We start from the raw sequence: 12210 nt of genomic DNA, 5'->3' as shown, positions 1-12210 counted from the left end.
TTTGCTCACACTGTCCCAAGCAATCAGCTGATGGGTTGGCACGCATTCTACAGCATGGCTTTGTTCCAAAGGGGTGGCTTCTGCTACACATACACCAATTGGGAGAATACAAAGACCATTTCTAGAAACCATCTATGAATAGATTCTCACTGTTTGGAATCTAATCAAGAACAATCCTATTGTAAAACATTTCAAAAAGACCGGGGTCTCAATGGCAGTCAAGATGACGTCATTTGGAATGACGACAATGCTGGTAGCAGGGAAGTTGGTGGTACAGGCGACGATAATTCAAACAAAATCAGTGATTAGGTTTACTGTGCAATAGGCCTACTGCTCAACTGTGGGACAAATGACTTGCATTAAGTTCTTTTTTTTTTTGTTCTTCTGTATTAATGTTGCATAATATGATAAATAAAACTGTATGTTCAATCTTTATCCCATTTCTCTATGGGGTCAGATATGAAGTGAGATGAATATCAGTAGCGGGTTTTTACGACTGAATGCCCTTCCTGACATCAACCTCATCAGAGAAGTTAATGAGATGAAATGAATGAGAAGATTTAAGAGTAAATTAACTGAGTATAGTTGCAGTATATGTAGGCCTAAAAGTCTTGTGTTTGCTATTTACTGTTTTCCATTTTTTTTTTTTTTCAAAATTCAGAAATATTTCCATTCAATGACAGCAGCCAGTAAGACTCAGAATACAATAATAAATTTGTTAAAGAATAGTATAGAATACACACATGTACAATTTATAGTTCTTTACAGCCAGAAGTTGTGTTCATTGCACGAAATGTGAGGCTATCGTATACTGGACCCTCCCCACCCCCCCATCTAATTTTTGCAGATAGAAAAGTGAATCATGGGGTATCTGGAAATTTGTACAAATGGAAAAGAAGACCTTCACCATGTTGTGACTGTGGCACTGAGAAGCTAACAGTGAAGCATATAACTCAGGACTGCCCTCTTATCCTACAGGGGTGAAAAGGAAAATCTGTACATAGGAACACCAGTGTGAATGGTTTATATATGTAATTTAGATTTCAAATTAGAATTATTTCTATGTATATGCCGAATGATAAATAAAACCACTATTCTATATCAGGTTAGATTTTAAAAACTTTGTCAAGTACTGGCTATAAAAGTGGCTGGTTAAGAGTATGTGAGGATAAAGTTTCCCAGGTTAAGCAAAGGGAAATTAAAAGAGGGTATTTTCATTGTCCTCAAAATTTGCAAAGTCATGGAAGAAACTTTGTTCAAGGAAAAACTCACCAAAACCAAAAAACTGCCATAGTGTGCAATTAAAGAAGTTTCTTCGAACTTCCCCAGAAATTTAAAAAGCTGACAACTACATGAAAGTGGTAGAAACTATGTTAAGGGCATGTGAGATAAGGCTAGCAATATTTCTAAAAGAAATTATGTACTGCACTCTCATGTGAATTCTATTGTCAAACCTTAATATAATGGGTGACCACCACAGAAGTTTCATCAGCAATTATCTGAAATGGAAATAAAATATAGAGGGGAATAATATCCCAACATGCTTACAGGCTATTAGTGGTTTCTTGTGAGAGAACTCTGCGCCCAGCTACAAAAGGAACTGTTTCTTAAATTCTAAATAGAACTACAGTATTTTGATATTCTTAATTTCTTTAATTGTTTAAAAATTGCATGCATGTCAGAAAAGTAGTAGTTCATTTACAAAAGTGAAATGATAAATATAACATCACAGGAAAATGCATTTAATGCGGCTTCCTAAGAAAGAATGGAAAATTTCAGATTCAGATTCAGCATATATGAATAAGAAAAATGATCTTTTATTTCAATCCTTGAAAGGTAAGTTTACCTGAACAATTATTTCTAAGGCATCTAGGATTATAAAACTGGCTTCAGTAGCTAAATTGCCTTCAATGTGCGCATCAGTTTCAACTTCAGCTCGAGGTCTTTCTGGCTGTTCTGAAGTGGGTCGATAAGCCATCTGTTCCTTGCGCCAGCGAAGACGATCACCAGGCCACCCAGGTGATGGAGGATTGCGTTCTATTTGACACAATAAAAGGAATAGTATTTTGTCATATACCAGTGTTACAAATGAAAAAAATCAACATTCTAATTAGTATCAAAACTTAAGTACCTTTACGTCTCATCATCATTTCACTCCGAGCAGAACCCTGTCCCAGAATTACATCTTCTAATCGAGACTTGATATCTGTTGTTTTACGGAAAATTTGCTGAGAGCATCTTTTGATAGCTTTCTTACCCTGAAAAAGCAAAGTAATTGCAAGTATACCTTCTTCATATATTGTTAACCTCCAGAAAGTTTAAGTGGTATAAAGAAAGATAAAATTACCTTATACTCAAAGCAAGATATGCAGATGTAGAGGACTTCTAGCAACTGGTGAAGTCTCTGTGAAGGTAATTCCATCCACCATTGTTTAAGAATATTTTTGTCCACATTCTTGATTACCCAAAGAAAACATATTAGCAAGTTACGTGTAGTATCATTGCTCAAACCACTTTTCCAACTCTGAAACACACAAGTAATTCAGAATATTAAATATGAAAGATTTAACATCATTCTTTTACATGTAATGCAACAGTTGTTGTTGTTGTTATCATCATCATCATCATCATCATCATCATACAGTTGAACCTGACTTATACGTATAACAAGGGGGAGAGAAAAAGCTACTTGTAACTCAGAATTACTTAGAAATCAGACTTACACAATACATCACATATTTGCTGAAAAACCAATTGAATAGACCTACATATGTAAATCCTTGCAAATAATAAATACATTGAGAGAAAATATTATTTTGAACTTGGTCCAGCCTTAAAGAAATCAGATTAGCTTGTTTCACTTTTCTTGCATTAAGAGTATAAACCTCCTTTTGCAAACTTAGTAAGGAATTCAAAGCATTTTCAGTACAATTTTTCGCACTGATGTAACGCCTACACACATCGATTGCACTTAACACTTTACTCAGTTCACGTATTTCGAGATTCAAGTCGTTATTTCCATCACTGTCACTATCGCTTGTAGCTGGTCCATCACAACCGCGTTGTTGACATACATCAGCAATAATCTCTTTATCCGGTAGTTCTTCACATACAGCCAGATTATCATCGAAATGCACAAAAGTATTGAATTCTGCACCCTTTGGTAGCGTCAGCTCAATGCCAGACAAAATTTTGTCCCCATAACCATCATTAGAGGCATCCTCTTCTAGTAAGACACCAGCTTTGCGGAAACAGTTGCTGATTGTGAAGGATGACACCTGCTTCCCAGCAACCGAAATAAAGTCCATGGCTTGTAGCAAATTAATGGAGAGAGATTCATTTCCTGCATCACTCAGTGTTATTAAATGTTGAACCAGCATTTTTCTACAATGAACATGAAATTTGCAATGATGTCCAAATCAAGTGGTTGTAGATCACTGGTACAGTTGGCAGGAAAAATTTCCACTCGGACATTCTCCAGAATGATTTGAGATGGATATGCTGCACATCCATCCATAAGAAGAAGGATTTTCTTCTGTTTCTTTTTCATTTTAATGTCCAGTTTTTTCAACCACTGTTCCGTTAGAAGCATAGTCATCCATGCATTTCTGTTGGATTTATATTCCGTAGGTTTTGTTTTTGCACCCTTAAAACTTCTTGGATTCTTCGATTTTCCTGTCACAAGAGGAGGAAGTTTGTCAGATCCATCTACATTGGTGGCGAGAAGTACTGTAACAGAATTTTACTTTTCTTCCCTCCATGGCATGAGTCACCTTTTTCAGGCAATGTTTTATTAGGAAGGATATTGTAGAATAGGCCGGTCTCATCACAACTGTAGATGTTTGGAGGCTGATCTTCGCTTACGATACCCGACAGAACCTCTTCTTTCCAGTGTTGCACTGTGAAATCGTCCACAGCTTTAGAGTCACCGCAAACTGTTCTCCCTGTGGTTTCATGATGATCTTTAAATCCTTGCAACCATCCGGATGAAGCCTTGAAATCAGCAGTGATACTCATAATTTTAGTTAAATCTATCGCCTTTGCCTTCAGCATGTCGCCACTAATTGGTAGAGCTGCAGCCCGCTTTTGCTGGAACAATGTGAAAAGTGCTTTCTCCAAATCTACGTACCTTCCTTCTTGCTGGCGGCTGCGCTTTGCTGATTTTCAACCAAGTTTTATGAACTCATCCAAAATAACGTTTATTTTACTGATGACTGTACATAGCGTGGTATAAGCAATCCCTAAGTCTGAAGCAATTTCAGTTTTTGTTAGTGTGGATTAGTGTCCACTTCTCGTATAAATTTTCCTTTTTCATCTAGGGTATAACTTTTCCTTTTTTCTGTTCTCCATGGCTAATCAAAAGCAACTGAATGACAAAACTACTGTTCAACAGTAAACACCAGATACCGGAACCATGGACATTTTACTTCTCTGTTGTTCTCGCGAAAGACATTCTCATATTCAAACAAATTTACTGTATTTTCTTTTGTTTCCGCACCAAAACTGCCCACTTTGATTGTAATATATCTTAATATTTGGCATCATTGTGAAGGTCAAAAACGGCGAAGGTAGAGGAGGAGCGAGATGAGAGTGAAGGGAACATGCTCGGTTGGCCTTTGTTATGCCGCCAGTAAGTAAGGATCAACAATGTCACTCGGTGAAACTCTTTGTCTTCTGTTTCAGCACCGAAACCCGACCACTCTACCTCCGCCTACGCCGACAAGGAGGAAATTTTGTAAATACAGTAGTTTCTTTTAAAACAGCACGTGCTCATTACAATTACGTACAACTCAGTTATATTTCACTGACACTTAATACGTATAACAGCGAACTGCGTATAAACAGATTACGTATAGATAAGGTTTAATTAACACGCTTTTAAATTACATTTTGGCGGGACCTAAAGGAAATTACGTACAAATACGAATTACGGAGAACAAAGTTACGTATAAAGCAGGTTCAACAGTAAAAATAATGTGTATTTATGTTGGGTATTCAGCTCGAAGGCTGGTTTGATCCTCTGCAGCTCCGCCAACAGCTGTCATAAATAGCCTATGCGTCACTGAAGAGGCGTACTAGGGAAATGAGGAGTGAGATAGTTTCCCGTTGCTTTCCTCACCGAGCCAGCCGTTGCTATTACATATCAGTCTGCCAAACCCACTGAAATGCATGCACCAACCGAGCCTACGAGCATTATTTTCACACCATTCATAACAGGGACTGGCTACATAAGGAATGGTATTAATAGCATCGCTCATACCTCAGTCACTTTCATATTGTCAAAGCCAAGGATGAGACTGAGACAGGTCAATGAAAGTAACAAATTTGATATAGCCCATACCAGAAGACATAGTGCACTGTAAACACTACATCTCACCAGCAAAGGCATATAATAATAATAACAACAACAACAACAACAACAACAACAACAATAATAATAATAATAATAATAATAATAATAATAATAATAATAATAATAATAATAATAATAATAATAATAATAATAATTTACCGGTTACCTCCATCGGGCGCGTCCCATTGGAATTGGGGAAGCTCGCTGGCTCTGCCGCCAGCAGAGTCAGAGGGTAGTAGGGAAATAAAATACCACCGTGAAAAAAAAAAAGGTCCCTTGCCAGGGTTACGGCGAAGACTGGTAAATGACCAGAAGCCAGAAAACATCTTGAGGCAACCTCTAGGGCTAACAACCCTAGTTGTAAAAGGATGGGTACCCGTCCAAAGCAAAGTCAAGTCAAAAAGCATGATGGCACAACATTTCAAGAAACATACCCCAGGGGGTAAATCTCCGGATAAATCCCTCGTCGTGAATGCCACGGCGCACAAGTCTCGTTCGGATTCTGGGGGAGACTCGACATCATGCAAGAGACGAGTCGGAGCATCTCGGTGTACCCCGAAGAGTCAAAAACTCAGGCCAAAATCTAAAACCTTTCTAGCAACTTTCACCATAAATTCACTTACACAAACTGGCAAGCTGAAAACCCTCACCAAAGCTCTTCACGAAAATCAGATATACATAGTGGCCCTACAGGAAACAAGGTACCCAGATGAAGAGATTTTTAAATCTGAAGGCTACCGATTTTTCAAGAGCAAAGCGCAAAGAGGAATCCTCAATGGAGCTGTGATGCTTGGAACCGCGTTTGCTGTTAGAACCAAGATCCTTAAATCGGTTGCAAATTTTGAACCTGTGAATGACAGATTGTCTATACTCACAATTAAATGCGCGAACATAACCTACGAACTAGTTAACGCACATGCTCGTACAAACGATAAGAACAAGTCTGATCCAGACGAAGTTGATAATTTCTGGGACCTACTGGATGAAAAATTGAACAAAATCCCCAAACACCATGTCAAGCTTCTTTTGGGTGACTTCAATGCCCAACTAGGTCGTGAGCAGAAGTACAAGAAAGTTATAGGAAATTACTCTGCTCACAAAAGAACCAATCCCAACGGCAAAAGACTGGTGACCATTTGCGAAAATCACAACCTGCAGGTCATGTCGACCCACTTTCGCCATCTACCCAGAAAGCAAATGACTTGGCGTTCTCCCGTCCAAGCTCTCGGAGAGTTCCAAATTGATCATGTTGCAATCTCCAGGAGAAACAGCCCTGAGATTATGAATGTCAAGGTAAAGAAAGGCATCAATGTGGCCTCAGATCATTATATGTCTCTTATCAAATTCAAACCAATTCCCGTAAACACAAGGAAGACAACCAAACAGATCACATGCTTCGACAATGATAAACTTCGGCAAAGGGTCGAGGAGTTCCAGGAGAAGGCTAGACCAAATGACTGTGACTTTAACAAAGCCAAAAGTCTCCTTGTTGAGGCCACCAAAGACGTTGCAGAAATCAAGAGAAGCAAAAAGCATGCCTGGTGGAATAGTACCTGCGAATCAGTCCTCCAAGAAAGACTCAATGCGTGGAAACAGTACAACTCTACGAAATCAGAAAATGATTGGGAAACCTACAAAACTCAACATGCCCAAGCAGCTAGGGTGTTCAGAACTGAGAAACGTAAATACGAAAAATCTCTCATTGAAAAGATAGAACAAAACTTTAGGAAGAATGAAAGCAGAGAGTACTACAGAGCCTTCAAACTCAAACTCACTGGCTATAAACCACCATCTCTATGCTTTGAGCGAACGGACGGCACACTGGCGACGTCAAATGAAGAAAATTGCAGCATTCTGGCAGATTACTTCAAGAATTTACTTAATTGCTCTAAACCGCAAAGCGCCATTTAGACCAAGGAACCCTTACTCAGGTACCCAGATTCCAGACCACCCGACAGAGATGAAATCAAGCGCCACATTGCCCGTCTCAAAAATAACAAAGCGCCGGGGGAAGACTCAGTAGTAGCAGAACTATGGAAATATGCCCCAGAAGAATCACTTGATATCTTGCAAAAGCAAATAGAAGAAATTTGGAACAAGGAGACCCTACCCAAAGATTGGAAAATAGCTTTGATCCATCCATTACACATAAAAGGCAGCATGAAGAACATCAACAACTACAGAGGAATATCTTTGCTACCCGTGACTTACAAAATTCTATCACTTGCCATCCTGGAGCATTTGGAAGCACAAGTCGAACATCAAATAGGTGAATACCAAGGAGGGTTCAGAAAAGGTCGCTCAACAGCTGAACAGATCCAAAATCTGAAAACGATCATCAGATATTGTACACTAAGGTCCAAGTAGTACGTGTCTGTCTTTGTGGACTTTAAGAAAGCGTACGACTCCATTGACCGGGAAGTCCTGCTAAACATCTTAAATGAATTTGGAGTTGATTTGAAACTGCTGGCATTAATTAGAGCCACCCTGACCGATACAAAATCCAAGGTGAAGTTCCACGGATGTCTCTCGCATTCCTTTGACATCAAAACAGGAGTCCAACAAGGTGATGGGCCATCCCCGATACTCTTCAACTGTGTTCTTGAAAAGATCATCAGAACCTGGCGGGTGAGATTACAGGAAACCAACTACAGTCCATTGAGAATAGGAACCAAATCCAAGGGGATCGCAACAGACTGCTTAGCATTTGCCGATGATATTGCTGTTCTCTCAACCGACATAGAAACCGCTAGAGCTCAAGTTGAAATTTTAAAGGAAATTGCCGAACAAACTGGTTTGCAGATATCGGTTGAGAAAACAGAAGTAATGACTAACATCAAAGAGGCTCCACCAAAACTCCATACAAAATACGGGGACATCACCCGAGTAGACAAGTTCAAATACCTGGGTGAGATCATCATTAAAAATGGACTGGACAAAGAAGCACTTCAGGAGCGAGTACGCAAACTCGAAATAGCCTACCAAACATCCCGCACAATCTACAACAAAAAATGCCTTTCCCAAAACACCAAGATACATCACTATGAAACAGTTCTGAAGCCAGTAGTTCTATATGCAGCCAAAACCCTTTCTCAAAATGCCAACAAAAGACTACTTGAAGAACTGGAGAAAAAAGAACGCAAAATTGTGAGAGGAATCTTGGGATCAAAGTACAAAAATGGAATCCATCAAAAGAGATCCAACAAGGAAGTCTACAGCAAAATAGAGAAAATTACCGACACAATCAGAAAAAGACGGGCACGATTTTACGGTCATCTGAAAAGAATGGACAGAAGAAAGTTAAGTAAAGAAATCTTTCACTTTTTTGATTCAAACCCCAAAACCACAATTCCCTGGTTTAGAAATACCAAAGAAGACCTGCAAATGCTACATATCTCAGCTGAAGACGCCTTTAACAGAGATCTCTTCCACAAGAAAATATTGACGAACGGGCTAAACCGAGACGAACAACCGAAGAGAAGACACGGTGCCCCTTGGACAGAGGAGCGTAAGCAGGCCCACTCATAAAGAATGAGGGAAATTTGGGCTCTAAAGAAGGCCAAGTTCAGTGTCAAATGCAACAAGACTTAACGTGGTCCTTGATGGCCCCAGCGAATTATATATTATAATAATAATAATAATAATAATAATAATAATAATAATAACGCAAGAAACAGCATAGAGAGTTCATGAAGAGATTTTGGGAGGAGAAGAAGAAAGGAAAACCATCATCAAGCTAACAAGTTCCAACGCGCTCTGTAAACGGGCATAACGAAGAAAGAAAGAAAGAAAGAATAATAATAATAATAATAATGTTATTTGTTTTACATCCTACTAACTACTCTTTTACGGTTTTTGGAGACGCCGAGGTGCCGGAATTTAGTCCCGCAGGAATTCTTTTACGTGCCAGTAAATCTACCGACACAAGGCTGGTGTATTTGAGCAACTTCAAATACCACCGGACTGAGCCAGGATCGAACCTGCCAAGTTGGGGTCAGAAGGCCAGGGCCTTAACCGTCTGAGCCACTTAGCCCGGCAATAATAATAATAATAATAATAATAATAATAATAATAATAATAATAATAATAATAATAATAATAATGTTGCATGCTTTACGTCCCACTAACTACTTTTACGGTTTTTGGAAACGCCGAGGTGCCAGAATTTTGTTCCACAGGAGTTCTTTTACATGCCAGTAAATCTGCCGACACGAGGCTAACGTATTTGAGCAACTACAAATACCACCAGACTGAGCCAGGATCAAACCTGCCAAGTTGGGGTCAGAAGGTCAGTGCCTCAAACGTCTGAGCCACTCATTCCGGCAATGCAACAGTTAACATATAAACAAGGTCAATGCAAGGACTAACACAATCTTACAAAGCAGCAACCGCTGGGATCAGCTGCGATCAGTAGATGAAAGTTCATCTCAAATCAAAGATTTATGGCACCATGCCCCTCTTATCATAGCAAATAGAACAGAGCAAGGATAAATTACAACAGGGTAGAACATTGGCCAGGCATCATGGATACAAAAATGGACACTAAGTTGGATTGTGTGTACAAAGAAGACATTAGAAATCCCCTCCACTATGTTCAGAACCAGTAGCAAACGAGTGAAATTTGACTACATTGGCTTAGTCATGTGGTGCAAGCTTAAGATGGTATAATTGCAACATACTAAAAGTAATTATAGAAAGACCCAAGGAACAGCCTAAGAAACAATAGGCAAATACGTTACACAAGGATGTGAAGCATACAAATCTACATCTGAACATAAACCACAAAGTGGAATTTTGCTCTAGGTGAGACAAATGTTGATGAAGCAGAAGTAAAAGATCTATTTGGAGGTACAAAAATAACAAATAACTAGGTAAGCTCATAAATATTCACCTACGCAACATTTGGTAAGTGAAAACTGTCTGTATTTTAAGGGGAGGCTGGGACTGAGTTTTTGGTGAAAAAAGTAAAAATTATCAATTTTTCAGTTTGTGCATATTACTGTACGCCGGACTCCTGCGGATCATTTGGCGGTGGTATTTTTTGGGTTCTGCCATTTTTAAAGTACTAGCGTGACATTTAAATGTCCGGTTGAGACCCCATCCACTAGCTTTTACTTACGAAAATGTGTTTCTTTCATATATACATTTTCAGCTATTTAAAATGTTCCAGCTGAACCAATTTGAATTCAAATTCCATGAGAATTTCATGGGTTGTTAACACCTGTATTATCTTGATATTCACAGAAGGAATTTTTTTATAATGTTGATGCTTTAAAAGATAGTAGCCTTCAAAGGGGTATGTTTTTAGCATAATTTGAGAAAAACAAACACATAAAACAAATTTTTTCCTCACATTCATGGACTACATGTGCAGACTTTCTCTCTGTTAAAATTCTTTCCATACCTTGAAGTGCCTGTACACTAGTTTTCAATGTGTTCAGTTTTTATGCTTATCGATTTAAAAAAGATTTTGAATTGTAAGTGTTAATTTCTCAGAAAGGTATGTTGCTATTTTCCTGAAAATTGGTATATGTCCTTATTTCACCATTAGGAGACCGCAAACCAAATTTCATTCACTTCTTCTTCTTCTTCCTCTTCTTCTTTTGTGACCACATAGGATCACTTCAGTCAGTCCGTCGTTCAGGTCTCTTTGAAGGGATTGTTCGGGCTTTGCGGTCCTCCCAGTACTTCTTCAGACGCTCCGATCTTCGTGCCCTTTCCTCAGTTGAAAATGTGCGTGTTGTTGGTTTGTTTTGTGTAAGGGTAAAGCGGAGGTTTGTATTCTTGAGTTTTGTATTCAATTTTATCTTATTTTTGGTGTCTTCTGTTGTAAGGCCTATTTCCTTCAGATCCTCTCTTACTTCTCTGATCCATTTACATCCTGTTGTGGTATTTTTTGAGACGAGATTGTGTTGTACTAGTTGTTTCAGAAGTCTCGAGTCCTGCATCCTAATGATATGTCCAAAGAATCCCAGTCTCCTCTTACGCATAGTAGCTGTAATGGGTTCTAGCTCTTTGTACACGACTTTGTTAGGTATTAACCGCCACTGTCCATCTTTCTGATATTTTTTGTTGATACAGGTTCTTCCAATCCTCCTTTCAATTTTCTGAAGTCTGTCAGTCTTTGATTGTTTATTCAGGTAAAAGAGTGTTTCTGCTGCATATGTAGCTTCCCGTTTTATAACTGTGTTGTAGTGTTTTATTTTTGTATTTATTGATAGACATTTCTTTTTGTAGATATCCCATGTTAATTTTTGTGCTTTAGCTAATCTATTTGTTCTTACTTGGATTGAGATTTTTTCATTTAAGTTATGTGTTATTACTTCTCCAAGATATTTAAACTGAGTTACTATTTTGATTTTATTACCATTTATGGTGACTTCTTTTAGCTGTGTTGGTTTTTGGGGCATAATTTCTGTTTTTTCAAATGATATTTTGAGGCCAATTTTATTTGCAATGTTTTGAAGTTCTGATATCTGGGTTTTTGCTTCTTTTATGTCCACTGCTAGTAATGCTAAATCGTCAGCAAAACCCAGGCAATTTGTTTTGATTTTTCGGCCAATCTTTATTTTGGGGGGACATTTTCTAAACCATTCCCTCATTACCATTTCTAGAGCACAGTTAAATAATAGTGGTGAGAGCCCATCTCTCCACTTCTATCAATAATTACTATTTTTTATAAATTCAGTTCTAACTTCCCTTAACATGATCTATGGCATTGAACCTTTTGTAACTACTTCTAAGCAACAAACTCTCACTTCGTGATCTACATTTTTCAAAATGTTGGAAACATATCTTCTTTAAATTCAGTTATCAAGTGTGTGCCTTGTCAAAAGTGTTGAATATCAAAAAACTAT

At 38.3% G+C, this 12210-nt stretch overlaps 1 protein-coding gene across 1 annotated transcript in view; it reads right to left on the bottom strand.

Moving 5' to 3' along the window:
• Zir (Zizimin-related) overlaps window positions 1–12210 on the bottom strand; it is a 541699-nt gene that overhangs the window by 158259 nt on the left and 371230 nt on the right. Inside the window, exons 25-27 of the mRNA XM_067141133.2 lie at window positions 2348–2524; window positions 2132–2258; window positions 1847–2037 (exon numbers count right to left, since the gene is read on the bottom strand). Of these exons, the coding sequence (XP_066997234.1) occupies window positions 1847–2037; window positions 2132–2258; window positions 2348–2524 (495 nt within the window). The remainder of the gene's footprint in view (window positions 1–1846; window positions 2038–2131; window positions 2259–2347; window positions 2525–12210) is intronic.

This window comes from Anabrus simplex, chromosome 2 (genome assembly GCF_040414725.1).
Source record: "Anabrus simplex isolate iqAnaSimp1 chromosome 2, ASM4041472v1, whole genome shotgun sequence".
Taxonomy (NCBI): domain Eukaryota; kingdom Metazoa; phylum Arthropoda; class Insecta; order Orthoptera; family Tettigoniidae; genus Anabrus; species Anabrus simplex.
This window is presented reverse-complemented; position numbering and strand designations above follow the sequence as displayed.